Source organism: Tyto alba, unplaced genomic scaffold, assembly GCF_018691265.1.
Source record: "Tyto alba isolate M040663 unplaced genomic scaffold, T.alba_DEE_v4.0 Super-Scaffold_14, whole genome shotgun sequence".
NCBI lineage: Eukaryota > Metazoa > Chordata > Aves > Strigiformes > Tytonidae > Tyto > Tyto alba.
Genome location: NW_024881276.1, coordinates 25,677,304 through 25,698,636, shown reverse-complemented (window position 1 = coordinate 25,698,636; position 21,333 = coordinate 25,677,304). Strand labels below are relative to the sequence as shown.

Genomic DNA, 21,333 nt, shown 5'->3' with positions numbered 1-21,333 from the left:
AGGCTTCCTTACCTGCACTAAAGGAGAGGAGCATATAGCCAAGTTCTAATAATGTTGTTAATGCTAAATGATTGGAAAAAAAAAAAAAACAAAACAACAACATTATGTGCCTTCCACCTATACCCAGCCTCACTGCTAATAATGGGACTCTTTCCTACATGTGGTGCTGTAATGAAGTGTCAGCATGCATAAACAACAATCTTTTGGTCTTTTTAAGAAAATAAACATCAAAGTATTTCATCTTCTAGAAGGATTTCTTGGCATTCCTATCAGGTGTATATAAATCCACACAGTCCCAGTGCCCCCATTTCTCAAGCAGATGCATCCGTCACTGTGGCAGCTGATCCTCACCCCCCCCCCTCGGTACAGCACAGTGATCACGAGCGGATCCATGACCACTGACTCAGCTTTCACTCTGAGGTCTTTAGGGGTCCTGTGCATAACAGCAAGACTTAAAAGCAGATGTCTGCACAGCAGCCTGCAGGGAAAGGACTGCAGGCAGGCACCAAGCATCAGATGGGAGACTGAGGCTATGGATGAAGAAAGTCTGGAGAAATGCTATATACTATGGGAGAAACTGTCTTCTGTTTGCCCTCCCTCTGGAACAGAGTCCAGAGGACTAGGAGGTTTTTCAGAGTTTCAACAGCTTTGAAAAAAAATAGAAAAATCTTTCATACTTTTTCTGTGCATCTTCCCTACATGGGTGAAACACAGAGAAGGACTGATTATCCTCTGTTCTCACCTGAATTGGTTTTCTCAAATCCCTAAGCATCCCACTCCCATCCAAGGATATCATGCAATTTTAGCCAGGCTGTCAAATCTAACAATCAAACCCCAACTTCCTCCCCAACAAACCCACCCCGATTTGGCTTAACTTGAAACAGTTATTGAAACAAACTGGTGCACACACCTAGATCCTGCAGAGACTGCTGAATGGGAGACAGCAGAATGCATGTTAAGTTAATGTTACACTCAGTGGAGCACTTTACAGTACTAAGCATTAAATATAAGTGTTGTTCTCTGCTCTACCTTGGACACCCCTGATATGATAATGGTGCTTTTCTTCCTAGGAGACTTCAGCTTCTGCTTTGCAGACTCACTTAGCTGCCGAATGGCAGCTTCTGCAACAGGATCGGTGCCATTCAGTACTAGCAATTCTGAAAAGAAAGCATTATTTCAGAGGGAAGGAAGAAAAACAGGAGATGGCAGTTTGTTCTTGACTTAAAATTCAAACAAATTAGCAAAAATGGTATAAACACCAGGCATACCAAAACACCTTCCAACTCACCACCGAGCTATCGGGTCTGGTCTTTCCCTTCTGTCACCCATTCTTCTGAGAAAAGATACCTAAATTGCACTTGCAACCCCTTTCCCTGAGCACACAGGAGGTTTTGGAAGCCTAGACAAAACATTCAATTACTTCAATGCACTGCTACACTGCAGTGACCATAATCCAGAAGCAGTGGGTAAAGCATAGGGTATCACAGTCATGAGGAGCCACAGTTCTAAAGCTTGCATGTGCCACTACTTCTTCAAGTACCTATTTTGCTCTTTTTACAGACATCCTTGTTTGACATTTCCCAATTTGCTATGGTACTAGGACAGGATGAGGAAGGCAAAGTGGCAGTCACTCTGCTCTTTATCAGCTGCCTCCAAAGGCTATGCAGCGTACTCCCTGTTCCCTCCAAACATTGCACAGAAATAAAAAACCTCCTTTATAAAGTGCTCTTAATGACAAACACAAGTTTATTTTTAAGCACAGCCATTTCTGGCATCTAGTATGCAAGTACTTCAGGCAGAGCAAATACACACTTGTCAAATTCATCAAGGGACAAACAAGACTAAAAAAGTTAACAAAACACCCCCCCCCCCATATTTAATTGTTTGAGGTGGGTTTTCTATTAGAAAGAGTTTTAACAACAAAAGAATCAGACAGCAATAGCACTAGTGTTAATTAAACTGAGCAGTGCCTTTTGTTACTGTGACATCAATGCAATAAAAGATGAGGCCTGAATAATTATGCTGTACCAAGTATCTCAGATACTTTTGGAACTTAAGAGTGTGCGTGTACAAGGTGTATGCATGCCCACACATGTCTGCACGCTTGTTATAAACCCCTACTGCTCCATCTCCCTAGCCACTGCAAAGGCCCCAGGAACAGCCGAGAGCATCCAGGACAGCATCAGTGGCACTTGCTAATGCTTACTGTTGTCATCACTTAGAACTATGGCATGGCCATGGCATCTTTTCCATAGTGCTTGTTGCTATTTTGGCATGATGTTGTTTGCAGTAACTACTACCTAAGTTATTGCCATACCAAATCCTCCTTTGTATTTCTTTCATTTGGCTTATACTTTTGTTCTATGAGTAATTCTTCCTGTTGTATAAACATTTCACAGAAATTCCCTTGCAGTCCAATAAAAACACTGTCCATATCAATGTGGTCTAAATTGTCTTCAGATGAGTTTTCCAGTAAGTGCTCTGTATCTTTAGTATCATAAACAGTTATGAGAATTAACTTGGAAGTCTAGCACTATCTTAGTATTTCCTAAATTGTCTTAGTAAGACCATCCTGCTTCATGGTATCTGAGTCTAGAGGTAGGGAAAGATTCAAGTGCTAATACAGCTATTCATGGTTACTGGTTCATGCTCTTCCCCAGATTTCTGTCTTTTGGCCAATACATTTCCCTCTCTCAGCAAGCCTTCTGAATGTTTCCAGGAGCAGCCTAAATCATCTCCAGATTGTCCCATCTGCACTCAAATCTGTACAAAGAAAATTAGACTCCACATCATGTGCCATTTGCAGCTAGACTAGGTCACATCTTTCATTACTGTTCTGTACAGAGCTACAGAAAGATCAAACGGTGACCACACACAGGACTGAAAAATATGCTGAAGATTCAGAGTTGCAACTCGAAAAGATAAAATACCCCAGGGGCAAAATCAGGTTTAATACAGTAGAAGTGAATTTATAATTACATTTATTATCAGTGACACCTGACGCTCTGAAGGCACTTCAGCTGTATGCCAGGTGACTCAGGAAGGTGGAAGAACAGGCACAGCAAGATTGTGTATTTGCATTAGCACAAAAAAGCCCAGCACAGGGCTAGGAAGAGAATTCACTCCTCCTTGCATCAGCCCAGCCTCGTGCCTTCTGTCCAGACAGGGGGGACTTCACAATGGCCTTAAAGGTGAGTTCCACAGCGTTTTCTTTTTGTGCAGCGTCCTCCATACCTTTGTAAAGGAGGAATCTTACATTTAAGAGTCAGAGAAAAGATATCCTGGCTTTTCTGCAGTCCCTTCCCCTCTCCAAACCACACAAGTTCATTTTTGTTTATTCAAAATTAGTAATTTAAATCACCAATTAAAAACAGACCTCTGTTGCAAGACTGCTATGTCCCCAACCTCAGTACTTGCTAACATAAACACCTCAGTGCCTGTTGAAAGGCAGTAGCCATATGGGTCTGCTGCTATTTTAAGAGGATTATATTAATCCCATGTGCAGCAGAGACAGATGTATTCTTATTAGCAGCTTTGAATGTTTCTATTACCTGTATCTGAAGACGATAAAGTTTTGCTGACTGGAGCGCCATGAGAATGGATAGCTTGAATAGAGAAATCCTTTTCAATCACCTTTACTTTAACTGGAGTTTTCACAGGAGAATCTGAGGACCAAGTTTTTTCGTTATTTAAACTATTCAAGACATTTATGATGAAAATAACAAGAATTTATTATACTAATGTTAAAGCCTGTTCAAATCATAAGTGTTTGAGAGTTGTTTAATACAAATCCTCAACATCTGCTCTCTATGGCAACCTGACCCCAGAAGACCTGTGAAGTGGAAGAATGTATTGTTTTTAAACATTTTACTGTAATATGCTAGACAACACCCACTTAACTAAAAGATCTGCTTTAACATCTTAAAAGAATACAGCTGTTTGTCAGACTTCACACAAAGACTATTCAGACGTTTTTTCATACTTATCCCACGAAGAATCAGAAAATCTACTCCTGAGAGGTACACTGAAAAAAAAAAACAAACTTTGCCACAAGATAACACCAATATTAAGAGATTATAATATAGATCAAGGCACAGGATGGTCTGTCATCAACAACCGCTCTATGAGTCTGATACTTTTGTCATGTGGACAACCATCCACCAAAACCAAGCTGTTCTGCATTATCATTCTACCATGCAGCTTTAAAGCACGTATTAAAAGGAGCATTAACCACCCCTCTTGTAAGAGCAAGACTTCGTGAAAATTAAAAACCTGTTTCTGAAGAATACAGACAATGCTCCCCATCATCAACACATCAGAGAAGTCTCGACAACAGTGCCTTTCCTTCCATCCCACTGCCCCCCACCAATTTCTGTTCCCCATGGATAATCCTAAGAGTGAACACAGAAAGAAGCAGACTTCCTCACCTGTGCTCAGTGGAGATGATCTTCCTTCTAGACGAGGTTTGGTTTTCACAGCAGTTACAGTAGTGACCACAGTGCCACAGGGCATCACAGTGCGATCCTTTTCTACCTTGGCGGCTGGCACTGGAGAAGAGACTTGCCATGTCTTTAATTCACTGGGTTCTATAAAAGAGAACTAAGAGGACAAAAAAATGTCACCTCAGAAGCACAGTGAAGCGAGGAGGCTAATGTTTCTAGCTGGGACTCCTTTTGCATTTTTACTGGCGTTCAAGAGCCCAATAGCTAATTCTTTTGACAGACACAAATACTGTGTGAAGCGTTACCATGCAATCTGAATGCACTACACTAAATTTGGTCACAAATTGCACTGCGATGCGAGCAACAGTCCAAAGCACGAGATGAACATTAATAAGTACTTGCTGAAGTAAAATATCCACCGTAAACCCACCCAGATGCAGTAGTACCTCTGCGCTAATGGATCCCAGCCTGGTCCCTGGCTCTGGGCTGCTCTCACTGGCCCTGCTGTTCAGTGCAAAGCTTTGCTGGCCAGAAGGTTGTTTCCTGAACAAGTCTAGAGGTACAGTCGCCTTTGTGGACAAAGGACCTAGAAGAAACAAAATCAACAAAATCAGTGCACATCTGAGCTGTCAGTACACTGAAGGGTGAGAAGATGGGAAAGAAGGAGGAAGAACACAGGCAGCCAATTGCAAGAACTGCTTCTACACCATGGGGCAGAAACATGGCAGTTTTCACAGCTTGCTTTCTATTTTATGAGTATGCCTCAGCCTGGCCTAATACGGTGCAACAGGAAAGAACAGTGACATGAAATACTACTTATTTTCCACTGTTTCTGGCTGTTTTTTTCCATGCAGAATGCTTAGAGGAAAAAAAAGTATCTAGAAATATTACAATTTGGTTCTTGAACAATCTCTATAACTTGTATCCTTCATTTCACAGAATGCTCTGGATTCTTGGTAAACTGGTACAGCATTAAGAATAGTCTTTCTTAATTTGAACTTCAGTGCAAGTTCAGGAGTTCTTTTGTTCCTCTCCTTACTTTAGTAGCTACACTAAACTGGATCAAACTACTAGCAAAATTGCTGCATAATTTCAATTTCAGAGATTAATTTCTAGTTTTCTGAGAAATTCAAAGACAAGTAGACATCTACATTATATTCACATTACCCAGCTCTCTCGCCACTAATATGATTCTACTTTGTGTTTTATACTCAAATTTTTGGGAGAAGAACAGCTAAGACGGTATGGGGGAGGAGGGAAAAGAGAATTGTCAGTGCAATCAGTTGGGACCTTTTTCTTCAAGCAACTGGATTGATAGTTACACTCTTGGCAGGACATGGAATATTACTGGCATTTTTTTGAAAGACCCATTACCAAAGATGCTTAGGTACAGGCAAGACTGAACTTTATGCAAGAAACAATAAAGAATTGCTGACTGTATATAGATCCCATTTTTTTGTTAAAAATAAAAAAACAGCATCTACATCAGAGACATTTTTTAAAGCATTTGCCTACACTTGACTTCCCAATCCCTCAAATAATCGCAGATCACATGCAAGGTATTGCACTGACTTTGTATATCTAGATTATTAAAAATAAAAACAGTAACTCAAACCCAAAAAATAAACACAGTCCTCCTGGCTATACTACTTATTAACAAGGCTTAGATAAAATATTATTACCTAATAAATTATTGGCCAAGCCTTCATCCACTATCACAAGACACTGTGAGTAAAAGCACATTATTTGAACCACTGTGTATGAAGAGCTTTGGTCAATACATTTAATTTTTTCCTGAACTAAACTGAATACAACTGACAGTACTAAAACACGGAGAAACAGCTGAGTGTCAAAAAGTAATGCTTCTTTTTTGTTTGTTTTACACCTAAAACCTGACATAAGAAGGAAAAAGCAAATGGATCCAAGAGGTGCAATACAGTTACTTTTTCCAGCTACAGCAAAACTCTGTATCAGCAAAAGAACACACAGCATATATGAGAGGACTTTGTGATGTGGTGTCATCACTTCAATAAAGCCCAAGTTATGAAGTATTTGGAGCAACTTTACAAAGCTTATGCAAACACCTCATAATGCTCTCTGGTCTCAGCACCAACCTTCCCCTCACACCCACTAGGAAAGTAATACTTCTCCCAATAAACCAAATGCAGTAGTTCAGTGCAGGGGCTTTCTTGCCACTGAAGGCTAATTGCAAACTGCAACAACAGAATCAAATGGTAAAAATGTTTAACTCCCCATGCTTTATATTTAATCTGATATAATCAGAATTAGCGTGTTTTATACCTGGTAATTACTAGACAGCCTCTGGGGCTTGAAAAGAATGGATTTAAGATTAACACCCATGATTCCCCTTCAGTCACAGGAAGACCTGGAAAGCTTAATTTGAAATCGAAATTGCTCACAGTAGATCTGTCTGAAGTTTAGAAGGCTGAAAAATTAGGACTTCAGCACATGGAAGACTCAGTATGTTGGCAGTCTAGAAAGAAACTCAAGGTTTCTCTGTAGCCTTAACTCAGAAGAGGACAGACACACATGAACGGTGTATTCTCTCTTCTGTCCATGATTAGTGAAAGAAGTAATGGTGTGCATAGACAGCATTTAACCCAGATCAATCAGTGTTGCCAAAGAACTCAGCAATTCTCCACGTATTTCAAGTCTGGGACCTACATTTGAGGACTGGCTTACAGAATTTAAAAACACAAACTTAAGTTATAAATTTTCCCCAGGTTGTCAGTTTCACACAAGTTTGGCTGGCTGTTTTCAGCTGATCTCCCTTCCACAGCTGTTCTTCCTTGCCAGAGCCATGTGTGAGGCATACCCAGTTTCACTACCAGGACAAGTCTGCAGAAGACATACACGTTTTAATGCAGGTTCAGAAATCTGACAGTTTCTTGCTTGTCTATACAGTGGGTAGAACTAAAAGAGGACTTAACGTCAAGATTTAGCAAGGCTCACAAGCTGATCATGCAAAGCAATTCAGTTTTAATACTTACTATCCAACTTCCCATCTTCTACGATTTGCAGTTGCAATGCTTTTGATTTGGCACTTAGTTCACTGTGAAGTAAATGAAACTATGTTAGGTCTTCGCAGGCGAGCAGATTTTGGTTCCCACTTACGTTTTCCCCTTTCCCGTTCTGGTTGCCAAGCCTGACTCTCCCCGGCCCACGCTGAGCCCGGCAGTGCGGCTCGCTAACCGGGCATGCCGCATGCATCGTGTCTTTTTGACCTCGGCTAAGACTGACTAACGTGATCTCAGTCAGAAAAACATGGCTTGCTTCTCTCCGGTACTGTTGCAGAAATTTGCTTGCCTAAAATTTCAGAGGCTTTTCTTCTCCCCAGTAGTTGACAAACACGGCCCTTCAAGCTGATGTTGGTCCCTAATTTGGCTGCTACACCACAGCAGCAAGAAGCTATTTTTTTTCCTGGCAGGATCAACTTTGTAAATCAAGATGCTGGAACAAGTCCAATCAGCAACCTATTCAAAGCTGTGGGGTATCCTGTCAAAGCAGGAAAGTGTCCTGCAAAAGCAGGATAGATTGAAGTAAATAAAAGCAGTTACAGTCTTTATGTGAGAAGAGTCAGTATTACTTTGCCAAAATGACTCAAGGATGTTGCAAGATACCAAGAAGTAGCTTCTGTGTGACAGAACCAACGCGAACTATTAGCAGAATTACTGGCATAGGTGGTACTTCTTAAGATGGACTAAACAATAGATACAAAACTGTAACTGAGACAGTGAAGCAAACTGGGTACCTACTGAGGAGTCTTCCAGTACAACTTGATTTTATAACCTTCTCTATAGGTGTTCTGCCAAAAACCTTAAAGGCACACATATATGTATTTTATTTTTGTATGTCTCCATTTCAGGATGGTGTGACCTTGGTTGCAGGCATCCCACCTCCATTAGATGCTGTGGGACAACATTTATGCAGCAGGTTTTAAGCTTTTCCCTGTCACTACCATCCCCTCCTGCCCCTCCAAAACTTGAAAGGAAGCGCCTTCTTCCCATGAAGCTAAAGCAGAGTTTGACATGGTGGTCAGTACACTCATCTTGAGACTGCTGGGTATTTTGGGGTTTGAAGAAAGAAAAGGGGGGGGATGCAAACTTGAAAGAAGGTATGCAGCTAAATCCTGACCACTCATCTGTAAAAGTCCCCAAGCTTACCTCATACATTTCTGAAATGCAGCGATCACCATGGAAAACCCAGCATTATCCCTAGTGTCAAGGCCAAATTCCAGTCAACTTAATCACATCCTGCCTGCTCTCCCTCTGCACTTTCAGTTGGAAAGGGTATTATTCTTGCAAACTTCCCATCCCAAATCACTGAGACTGTGTCTGCTCTGTGACACACAGCACAGATGCCATTCCACCAACAGATGGCTGAAGTGATTCACAGACACAGCAGCTGAAACACTCCGAGATACTCCAGAACATAAAGCTGCTACAGAAGTGCATTTTTCCCCTCTTACTGTGGAAAAGAAATTGTATCTTGTTAATCCTTAGGTCCTGATGGCAACATAGCACACTGTCACAGAAGAACGTCATCTGATCTGTGGCTTTCCACAAAAGCTGTAGGTTTTCATAACTAAAATCAGACTTTGTAAGTCATTGGACTGTATGTGCCTGAAGGAAGAGCTTCCTAGCTGCTTTTCCACTTGACAGCAGAAGGAGAACCAGGTGCACACACCTCCATCGGACCCCATAAAAAGGTGAGGCCTTTCAGTGGTGGTCTACAACATCAATTTTTCTTTGCTGACTATAGTGATTTCTAATCATCTCCACCCCCTGCACACATGCAGAGGGGTCTGGCGTTCTCCAAGTTCTGTACAACTTGTGATGACCGATCTTGGCACCTTCCTTCAAATCAAGCAGCCCCTGTCTTTCCTCCCAGCCTTCCTGTTTCTGTAGTGCATGCTCCATAACATTCACCAGCGCAGTCCAGCAGACAGAAAAAGATCCGTGCACTGCATGCTCACTCCCCTTCAAGTTAAGAAGAAGCACACAGAAGTGCACACCACTCCTCGAGGAAGAGATCACCCAGCATAGACAGGCACAGGTCTGAACACACGCTCAGTTCCTTGTAAGTTAAGCCTCTGCTTTGCAAGAGAAGGAACAGACACGGTGGATGCCAGGCTGCGACTAGGCAGTGAAGACGAACATCACACAATACCAATTGAAATACTACTCTCTGAAACATATATTTATTTTATATAGAGAAAGAGAAATGGAACTGAGATGGAAGATGAAAGCTACAGAAAGAACCAGACAGACTACAGAGAGACTCCACTGCGCATGAAGTGTCTCTCACATTAATAACCTGGTAGAAGGAAAAAGAAAGCAGTATCTGCAGTATGTTGCATCTCAGCATCTCTATCCCATTCCCCTGGGAAGCTGCTTCTGCCTGCCTCTGTGTGTTTAAAGCCACCAGAGAAACATCCCTCTGACCCACACTGCCACCAGTGACCTCCCCTCCCCTTCCTCAAATCATACAATACAGAAGCTACCAGATATTTCTGCTCTGCCAATAGAAAGTAGAAATGAAAGCAGTCTTAGAACTGCCCAATTTTGACCTTATTTACAGAAGCTGAGTCACAGAACACCATGCAGGCTGTCCAGAAGTCCCATTTTTGTTTACAGGAAAAAAATGTAGTTGGTTTTATACTTTCTTTTTAAACATGGCCACCATCCTTTTAGATGGTCAATTTTTTTGCACATTTACATTTCCCACTCAGGGGAGGGAAGGGAGAGACATCAGATTCTCTCAAATGCAATGCAGTTTTCAAGGTAAAGTGACTTTAAAACTTTGCTAACACTTTTTTTTGGCACTGTATAAAAGAAGAGGGTAATTTATTATGCCTGTTACTGCTATCACTTACTAGAATCAGACATCTACCAGGGAATATCTAGACACCTGTTTGATCTCATATTCATGCAGAGGGTAATTAGATATCCTGAAGTCCCTACCAGCTCCAGATTGCCAACCTTGTGTAGTTTAAGCAAAAAAAAAAGATGCGTTACTATAAAAGTATTCTCAGTAGGTAAGTTACTTACAAGATAAACTCCTCCTTCCAAAAGGGATTTGCAGCATTTTTGGCGACAGAGCTGGAAAACTTCTGCATAGGATCATTCAACTGAACTATACACACAAGGTTTGTGCTGCCTGTAAGGGTGAGAAAAAAAGATGTCCAGTTATTAATACTCCATCACCAGGAGGCACACTTACTCAAAAGAAAGCTAAGAACTCCCTTTCTTACACACTACACTTCTGAATAGGCTACTGCCAAAACTTCTTCACCCTCCCACAGAATAAATGTCTTTTCTCAGTTTGTATACCATCTGCGTTAATGGTGATGGTCAAGATGGCATCATCATTCATTGTTCCATGCACTGTTCTACTTAGTGTGAAACATGACGGCCTGATTTAAATTCTGGCACGAAGCAAAAAGGCACAGGCATAAAAAGATCAAAAAGGTTGGGGACACAGAATGAACAGCAAGGTGGTGGTGGTGTGGGTGTGAGGGAGGAAGTAAAGTTGCTTTAAGCTGCTTTAAAAAACCCAGAAATTTTCAAAGTTCCTACTGCCCACAGTCACAGTGGTTTCTCTGGATGTCAAAGCAAAGTTTTTCTGCTAGCAAGTGAATGATGATAGTAGTGTTAATTAACAATGGCTTTGTGGATTGTGGGTTTTAACAAGTTCATTGCATTTTGGAGTACCAGTGCAGTGCTATCTCTACCTTCATCTTGGAATTTGATAGCGGGGCAGATTGTCATATTAGAGTAGGGATGTTGATGCTCCAAGGGGAAATAGCTTGTACAATGTGTTCCTCTTTAAAAAATTTCTTTTGTATGGCTTTCACAGGATCAGAAATAATTTCAATCTCGGCTTTCCAAAATATCAAGGAAAGCAGCAAAAACCTCAGTCTTGACGGTGTGCAAAGCAAACAAAAGATATGCTGCCTCCAGCACTCCAGAAGAATTTAGGTTTCTATTTACTATCATCAACTCTTAGTTGTCCTCCAGTGGTGCATTGGGGCTGCAGATGAGCCCTACTGCAGGCACAGAAGCAGCTTGGGCCTGGCAAGGTTACTGGAGGAGACAAAGCACTGTGTACACACAGCTTATTTGGGATCCAAGCTAACCCTGGAGTAAGTAGTTTAGCTGCTTTCACAACAAGCTGAGCCCGAGTTAATGAACCTGGGGCAGTTTTCTGTTAACCCAGCCACATGTGTCTGCAGCCTGCTCTGGCTGCCAGCGGTGCTCAGCAGCCTGGGGCAGAAACGCCTGTATAGCTCTGCCTGAAATTACACCAGAGCCACTGGCTGACTGATACTGAACAGGGAATTTCAGCATTTCTGCCCTGCACACCCTGGTGTACACACTAACAATTCTTTTCTTACCAGCAGAAATCGCTTTTGCCCTAGATGCTACACTCTGGACTAGACAGTACTAAATCTAGGATAATCTTTGTTTACATACACAAACTAAGGAGATAAAAATGGGCACAGCCTATAAGCAGAGACCAGTTCTGCTGCTGGTTACTCACCAGTTGAGCTAACATATCTATAGGAAAGCCACATGATCCTGTAAACCATGTTAGCATCCATGGTTTATAGGATGATAATTACCAAGACAGACAAACTGCCCCTCCCCAAGCCTCCATGTATCTATGCAGGTTAGCCTGCAACATTGCATATTTTTACTGAGTTGCAACAGGAGAATTAATTATTGCTGCAAAACAAGGCCAGGAAAGGGAACAATAATTAAAAGGCAGCAAGCTACCTCCAGAAGCTAGCATCTTGCCAGCTGCGCAGTACGTCCACTGGATTTCAAGTGTAACAGCTAAATCCCACTGTGAAGCTTTTTCTCATACTCAGTTCTAAAGCACTTACACTCCCAGAGTTGCTAAGGAACCAGCAAAACTCCCTCCACCTCCTTTTAGAATAGCAAATGGTGATTTTGCTCTCAGTATCTAGGTTTCCAAAGTAGAGCACATTAATTGTCCTCTCTTCCTCTCATTTTCAGGAAGCAGGCAGAGGTTTCCCCTAAAATGAATCTTCTGTTGTATGCACAGCAAGGTGCCTCATCTCATGACTTTTAAAGGCAGCCAAAATGATCTCCTCTTCTGAAAGATTTAGTTTGCACTACGAAATTGTGGAGTAATAACAAATTCTGAATGAGTTTTCCTGCAATCTGCAGTTTCCAGCAGTTTTATTTATATAGGACATTTCACTGCAGAGTTCCAAAACTGCTTTAAAAATAATTTCTTTTTAAAAAAACAGTCTGCAGAAAGTTTTAGGGGAATCATTTCCAACCAGGATGAGCAAAGCAGCATTATGCAAGTGTCTAGGGCAGAAAACTATTACATCTAGCTGAAAAAAAGGAGTATAGCAAGTAGGATATATTTATCCAAAACTAGTGCCTTGCTTAATTTAGCAGACACAAGCTTCCATTAAAAACACTGTTATGGAACTGTTAGTGACCATAAATAACCGAGTCTCAAATTTACATTTCTGCTGATGAAATCTGAAATATGCTTGCTTGTGCCTCAATCAGTGACGGAAGCGTGCTTGCACTTGAAGAAATCTGTTGTGAGGCAGGCTTGGTGCTTCTTTCCAAAACCAACACTGCAAGTTCACTAGGCAGTGACCTCCTTTTTGGCTTAATTCTCCACTTGCAAGAAGTACTCCCTCCCATACCCAAAAGGTACTTATCAGGGGGGAAAAATCCCTGACAATAAAACACTACCTTTGAAGAGAGTTTACATAGAGGAAGAGAGTTTTAGACAAATCACCAGATTGCTCAAAAGTAAAGAAAAGCAGCTGTAAAAATAGGTAATACCAAACCAAACCACTGTCATTGCTAACAGTTAATGGAGAGTTGGATTGGAGCCCCTCATCTTGGGTACACCCAAAATGGTAACTTTTAGAAATTAAAACTAAAATGCAGAAGATAACCAACTTTATAAGTATGCTCATTTCGATTTGTTTTCAACAATGATGGATTTGCTTACAAGAAGATCAAGATGTTTAAATACTCCAACCAAAACATACACGGTTTTGTACAAGCATGACTAAGTCTGTTTCTCAGAGTACTGCAATTTCTTACATGTTCTTCTGAGAGAAGGTTGTGACCCAGAACTTCCAAATTATTTCAGCTGAAAGGAAAAAAACAACCCAACCCCGCTTGAAAATGAGCAGCATGTCATGGGCTACATTACCAGCAGCACTGGGATCAGTTAGGTTTACTGCGATATTCTTCACCAGCAGTTTGAGTTCATGAGCCCTTGGAGGTTTAGGCGGACTAGTGCCCTGAGAGAGAAGGCTTATGTTCTGTACATTCTGTGAAAATAAAGGAGAATAAGAGGGATTGTGCATATGCAAATACCAAGTACTTTTATATTCTGTCACACAGATATATGGAAGAAGACATGTGACAGGTGTGACAACAACAGCCACACGGCAGTTACAATCACAAAGCCTTCACTGCCAAAGGCTACGTTATTTTAAAGAATGTGTTCTAGCTGTTTCTGATCACCAAATGGTGTTAAACTTACTCATTTGTGAGTCATGAATATATAGTAAAAACAGTAAGCAGAACAACACTTCTCAAAAGAGTTAGGCAGGAATAAGACTTACCTGAATCTCCTTTATATCTGTAGGCCTTGTACTCAACACTACAGATGGAGAAACTGAACTAAAGAGGTTCTTCAAAACATCTCTGAGCGTTTCAGATATTGCACATGTCCCTGCTGTCTGTCCCTAAGGGGAAACAGTCATGCTTCTTAAAACTCAGAAGAAAGAAGTTAAGGCAAAAATTAATTTGGTATAGCTAAATCACCAAAGCTATTGAACATTAACTTTGTCAGAGAGACTTGGTTTCTGTTGCCAACAACAAAATGTAACAAGAGATCATGCAAATAATTACTTACATTTCTATATTATGCATTAAAGGAAAACTAGAAATATACACTGACGAAGTCACATGCTGTTCTGAGAATTAGGAAGGCACAGCTGTCAGCCACAAAACCAGAAGTTTCAATTAAGAGTTCATATCTTATGGTGGTGTTTTAAAGTTTTTGTACTGCTTTGCACCCCACTGAGAGAGCAGATGAGGTCATCAGATAGGCAGGTCCACACTGTTCCACTGATTCAATGGGAGTTATGCCAGCTTGCAACAGCTGAGAAGAAACTAATCCTATGCTGCACTGAAAAAAATTATTATAGCATCTCTTGCAGGCCTTCAACCTTGCTGAAAAGTGCACTGTAAAGACAGATAGTCGTGCTGCCCTGGGGGACTGACTTGTACATTTGTCCATTCAAAAATTTCAGGGCAATCTGTGCTTAACATCACTATCTCTGAGGGATCAGAACAGACCACAGATCTTGCTTACACACACAGCTTCACATGATTAACTGGAAGGTGTATGAAGACGGTGAACTGCCCCTGCCCTCCCTGTGCTCCCGGAGAAGCCTGCTTCCTCTGTCACGCTGCTCAGAGAATCTCTTCTACTAGTTATCTACAGGAAGCAGATTTTTTAAGTTAAGCTATCACAGAAAAGGCAGTTCGATGCCCAACTGCTCTGCAGGTAGCACAGGGAAAACCTCCGTGACATTTCTTTCCTAAAGAAAAGACTGAAGCAAGAGACAAAGATCTGTCCTAAGCAACAGAGGACTCATCTGTCTTCTCTCACCTGATACCACACCTGAGAAACTTCACTATGACAGAACAAGGCTTTAAAAGAACGGGAACTGATTTACAGATGCAGGTACAGAGTAGCTGGAGAATGCAATAATCACATTGAACAGAAAAAAGGTACCCTTCTACAACATGTTGCTGTCTGACAGGAGCATGCCTACAACCAGCGTGCCACGTCCAACAAACAAAGCCCTGCTGCAAAGGCAAGGCACACTGATGACAAGGACACCCTTATTTGCACCAGCAGGAAGATCAAGTGGGGGACTGAAGGCCTAATCCCGGGTGATTGCCATGGTGACTGCCAGTGCTACCTGACCCACGCTGGTGCAGCCACAAGGCAGTAACAGCAAGTCTCAAACAACCCCATCTCCGTGAAGGTGGCAGAGCACGGGCTTTGCTCTGCCACCCTGGACACCCTGTGGCACGCTCCTCCGTTACACAGAGCTCTCGGCACAAGGGGCAATCTGTCCTTTCAAAAGCCTTGGTCCTTTCTTAGGTGTAGGAGAATAATCGTGCAATGAATGACGTCTGCACTCCTAAAGGTATGCCTGCAGCGTGCACAACAGGTCAAACAGATTTGGAGTAACAGCCCTTTCCCAATTCCCTGAGTGTTACAGAAACATTTAGGGTGTTTCGTAAAAATCCCAGGAATGCTGTGCACAGAAATCCTGTTTCACTGCTTTCTTACATCACTGCCCTTTGATGACAGGTTGCTACGGTTCAAAACATACAACAGTATTGACCCGTCCCACAGAAATTCTGCTTTGTTCACACCATGCTCCCTCAAACAACAGCCAAGGAGAGAGGTAGTATAATACTCTTTTACTTTAAAAAAAAAAATTTAAAATAAATTAAGCTCTCTAAAGCTTCTGTTCCAGTAATTTCATTACTTACGTTACTTAAATAAGCAAATAAATCATAGTTAGTTTTCACTATTTTGGAGGTAATTTCCCTCCTACCTAAACACTGTTTGATGAAGAATGCTGTGAAATCGTAAAATCCCAGACGCCTTTCATTCTGCCATCAACCTAATCTGATATTTGTTATGTAACAGTAACAACAGCAACCATAGTCTTTGGACTTCTACTTGTAGGTATTTTCTGATGTTTTCATAGTTATTTGGAAAACAGTTTGGTTGAAGAGCCTCCTGGCACCTCAACTTCATTTTTAGCCACCCTTATTCGGAAGGTAATGCTCCATCATGACACCCTCTACAAGGCAAGCCATAATGGCTTAACTGCCAACCAAAAAGGCTTAAGACAACACCTTTTACTTTGGGTTTGGCACGGGCTAGGGGTGTACAGCCAACTACCGTGCCCAGCTGGGGGCACACTAACACATAAAGTCACAGTAGCATAACCATGTGCAAACCCAAGCCCTGGCAGTCATCCAGGTTGCCAAATGCAACTCAGGTTCACCCAGCTATTATCAACAGAAAATAGATTATATACACCTTGTTTGACTGGTGACAAAACCACTGTGTAGATAATCACAAGCAATTAAAAGGTATTCATGTATACATACAATATTGCTTCCAAAAGAGGAAAAAACAAGACACAAAAGCTGACATTTAAGTTTAGGAGCTGAAGCAATTTTTGAGGTGTAGGATGCTCACAGGTTTTAGCTCTCTGTTTACTGCCTCCCCTCTTCCCTAAGTGCTGATGGAAACCTCAAAGTGAAAATAAAGCCCTTAACTATTAAGAACTTCACAGGCTTATTTTAAAAACGCGATCAAAGCGCAACGAGTTGCAACTCCTTTGCAACTCTGGACTCAGGCACCTCTCAAAAAGCAGGTTGTGAAGACCAGTGACTGTACCAGAGTCATCTGCATTTGTTAGTGAGCACTTAATGACTGTTCAATGTGCGGATAATCAGCATGCCACCCCAACACGTGAAGGTCATTTACATTGCTACACATGCACAGTATAATCTACATTAAAACACACTTTAAAAGACTCATCTGTCTTTAGTTATGAGTTTCACATTTTTGTGTACAAAACCTGTGGTAATAAATTACTACAATTCTAGGTCACTCAGTACAGGTCTTTAGAAGCAGCTCTACTATATAATAAACTTATTTTTTAATGAGGCTTTCAGCCGGAAAACCAGCATCACAAAACACAGGCAAGTCTTCACCTACTGTTGTAAGAAAGACTTAAGTCACCACATTTGTGCCAAAAAAAATATAACTGTCAAGGGTCAAAGGCAGAATAGAGTCTCGGTCATGAAGAAAATCTTTCAGGGGATGTCCCAGTAAAAAAGCCCCAATGAATCAGTGTTTATACACTAAGATAAGGTGCAATTCCAAAAGCATCAACATATTTTTAGATCATCCATCATTTCCTTAAATAATTGTATTTTTTTCAGAGCTGTTTCTGAAATATCCTTGGCAGATTTCAAGTTTGATTTAAGTTAAGGAAGTGGCAACTTTGTAATTACTTTGATGGGAATACCATTACAATTTTTTTTTAATTATTATTATTATTTTAGAAGTGCTCTGAGAGGAGACATTTAGGAACAGACATGTTTCACACCTCTGAATTTGGATGAAAAATGTTCACAAAGTCATTTACCTGTGAAATACAGACTTGATTTATCTTTAATGCTTCAGTAATCTTGAGAAATGCCCCTAGATTTCAGAGATGTGGGGTTTTGATGGATGAGCCATGGCAGATTTGACTGAAGCAGCTCAAGATGGCACTGTTGACAGGTAACTGCTGCTGCGGAAGGCAGCCAGCAGAAAGGAACGGGCATTTCTGCTTCAGCCCTTCCAGCCTCACCTGATACCTTAGCTCCAGGCACTTCTACTGCTAACCCGAAGCATTACACTGGGTTTTGCACCGAAGGGATGGAGACCCATGTTCTCTGCCATTACAACAAATAAAACTTACTGACTGACCTCCTGTACTGTTGGCTGGATTTCAAAGTTGGTTTCATTGGTGTTAATGAGGAACCACTCAACTTTGACATCTTCTCCTTTGTCTTTCACATAGAGCTGAAGCTGTGGATAAGAAAGCAGTTATTGGAGTGTTCTGGTGTCCTGTAAAGAAATTGCAGGCCAAGCTCCAGACTAAGGCTTGCTGAAGGAAGAATGATACCAGTTTCTGAGTAAGTAAATTCAAAGTGACAGTCTAAGGTGGCAGAAGTTACTTAAAAAAGGGTATTGTTGTTCTATACTCCCATGTAGTCAACCCAATGTGTTATTTATCCACCGTCTCCGAAGAAGGTGGCTTATCTTATGAATTTATCACTTGGCCCAGAGGAAAACTGCAATACTATTAAATGTTTCACTGAAGTTAGCATGAGTTGGTATGCATTTTGCAAACCAGAGGTTCACCTCAGCTTTGGGATGAGACGTAACAAAAGGAAAAGGAGAGACAACAACACTTAACGCTTTACCTGCAAGTGAAGTGGAGACAGTGTCACGCTGTACGTCTGACCTTCTGCAGCCGCGGGCGAAGTATGTGAGACAGTGACAACAAATTTAATGGAATCTCCCACAACATTACAAGAAACCACCTAAAGAAGTGAAAGGGCAGGGGGGACAAAGGAAGGGAAAAACAAATTAGTCTTCAGATGAAGATTTGATGAAGGCAAGAAAGGAACTAAGAAAAGGAAGGACTTTAAGCAACCAGAATTATGCTGAATTCCATAGGTGGGAGATTTCTAAGCAATTTCATTAACATCCCTACTTGCTTCTGTACATTCACTTCTAAAAAGCATAGTTCAAGTGTTCACTTCTGGACATAGAATTTAATACGTGGAAATTCTGGTATTTTCCAAAGTTCCTTTTGCACTGTTATCCAATACAAAAGTAACCCTTCACCTGACAAGGAATCCTCTGTATTTCACATATCTACATATTAAAAGCTCAAACATCACAGTTTTGCATCAGAGAAAGAAAGAAGTTTGTTCTTCTTCCTCTTCTGCTCTAAGTACTTTGAACTAAGTAGCCTACCATAGAACAGCTGGTTTTACCAAACAAGATTTGTTTCAGTAATATCATACAAAGATAAAACTTTGGCATAACCCAGCTGCTGCAGAAGAGGATTTTATCTGAGTAATTCTAGTTCTCAGTGGGGTGGGGAAGGGCAGGAGCCTTTAAAAGTTTATTCAAGTCTTTGGCCAAACCAAGAAAGGCCCTAAAATTTGGTGATGAAGGTAAATGCCTGGGACTAGTTTGTATGCCACTCAACTGCTATAGACTTAGTTGAGTATATGCCCTCACTTTCATGAGCAGTAATTTAACTTGTTATCACACTGAGTTTGCAAACATTGAATGGTTTTTCCTCCCTCTCCTCTGCAAAGCGACTGAGGTGCTGAAGTTGCTGTGCAAAATTCCTGGAGTGTGCAGAAAGCACCTGGTGGCACAGGAAAGCCCCAGGTACACAAACCAGAAATCACTCATTACACCAGAGAGAGACGCTCACTTTGCAAACAGCTCTGCTGGTTGAAGACAGCTGCTTGCCACTGTCCCTCTGTGGTAACTGTCCCCACAGCTCCAGCGCTGGGAAGGACAGCTGAGCCCTCCTTAGATTGACTCAGGCAAAGTTAGCCAGGTTCATGCAGTGCGCAGACAAATAATTTGCTGCAACATTTGTTTGATGGAAACTCTTTGTGTATGCTATTAAATTATGTTTGCGCACTTAATGCTTCACTTATGGGTCCTGGAATTGAAGCTGAAGGCTTTAAAATGAATCATGTACCTTCTGGAAGATCCTTATCAGGCTCTCCTTAAATATATTTAATCTCCCTGGGCTCTATACCATACATTTTAAGAAGGACCAGAGCATTATCAAGGGCTTCAGAGCACATCAATTATACTAGAGACTTAACTACAAAGGAGCAGGAGGAAAGGGGTGGACATGACAAAAACAAATCCCAACCATACCCACAAGCAACAAGATTTGCCTTTTCAGGTTTGCCTTCTGCAAATTATACTTTAGAAATGGACAAATCAATTCCCCTCACCTCTCCCCTTCTCCAAAGTCTAAATTCCTTCAGGAGTGATTTCTGACTCTTAGTCTCACATTACCAACATGAACACCCACTATTATGATATGACATAAAAGATTTTAACGCACTTTTAATAGCTAACGACCAAAGAGCCTAACTGCTTATTTTACTTGTAGTTGAGTTGAAACACAGAATCACTCCTTTCATTCACAAGGATGGATCAGCATGGTGGCTTTTTAAAGACTTCAAAAATGAGAAGGTTCTTTCCTCTTTTTCAAGGGCAGAGGAGGCAAAAGGACAGGTCTGATGCAAAAGCTGCTGATAGTTGCATGTCCTAAATGCAGTGGTTTATCATCCATGCACATTTCATACACACATGCATAGGAAGTTCAGTGCATTCAGAACAAGTTGGACTTGCTGCACATGTGATGCGGAGCCATTCATCTGGAATTTCTGGATGTCTGAGCCAAGGTTGCCAGGTACGCAGTTGATTACTGCTTAAAAAAAATAAAGTATGGCAGGAGACGTGGTAGATGAGTTCATGTGCCACTTTGCTTAATCATGTTTACTTCTAAGTAAAGGATGGAAACAGACACTGCAGGTGGTGGAACTTTCACTCTTCTTTGTATACCTTGTCAAGAGACACTAAATCCCTTTTTTCATATTTGTACCTTTAGTTTAGGAGTCTCCTTGATGAATTTATCAGAAAAATGAGTGGTTGCACATTCATTAATGGAAAATAATATGTCCTTATATCAGGTGTGGGAGCAGGATGAATTATGGAGTCAGAATACTGAGAGAAGTAGAATTCCAGGATAGAATTTGAAGAAAAAGTGATTCTGTTTTCATCTAAGATGCTGCCATAAGTGGTGAGAAGTTGATTAAAGAGACCAAACTGTCACTTTACTTTTTAAGTGACATTCCTTTAGAAGTGTAGCAGATGACTTTGATAGACCAGAGCAGAAATATGCAGGCTATTTTCCCCAGAAGAGTCACATGAAGAAAAATACTGAAGCTTCCTGTGCTATGCTCCTCTTCCTCCATGCCCATCCGACCTGCTTCCTTAAATTCATTTTCTCTGCACACTTGAAGAGCAGGAGAAGGGAGGGTCAAGCAAAGCATCCCTTTCTGGTTGACAGGAGAGAGAAAGAGGAAGGATAGATGTTCACAAGAAAACAGTAGCACCCGGAATGATGGGAAGGGAGTTGCTCTTCATTTAC

The 21,333-nt window shown here is 41.3% G+C and overlaps 1 protein-coding gene across 2 annotated transcripts in view; it reads right to left on the bottom strand.

Annotated features, from left to right (window-relative positions):
* Positions 1–21,333, bottom strand: part of C2CD2 (C2 calcium dependent domain containing 2) — a 41,585-nt gene that overhangs the window by 10,836 nt on the left and 9,416 nt on the right. For both annotated transcript variants that reach the window (XM_042788502.1, XM_042788501.1), the window contains exons 3-12: positions 18,557–18,676; positions 18,057–18,158; positions 14,098–14,220; positions 13,680–13,800; positions 10,514–10,622; positions 7,454–7,515; positions 4,889–5,028; positions 4,428–4,599; positions 3,552–3,665; positions 1,030–1,157 (exon numbers count right to left, since the gene is read on the bottom strand). In XM_042788502.1, the coding sequence (XP_042644436.1) occupies positions 1,030–1,157; positions 3,552–3,665; positions 4,428–4,599; positions 4,889–5,028; positions 7,454–7,515; positions 10,514–10,622; positions 13,680–13,800; positions 14,098–14,220; positions 18,057–18,158; positions 18,557–18,676 (1,191 nt within the window). The remainder of the gene's footprint in view (positions 1–1,029; positions 1,158–3,551; positions 3,666–4,427; positions 4,600–4,888; positions 5,029–7,453; positions 7,516–10,513; positions 10,623–13,679; positions 13,801–14,097; positions 14,221–18,056; positions 18,159–18,556; positions 18,677–21,333) is intronic.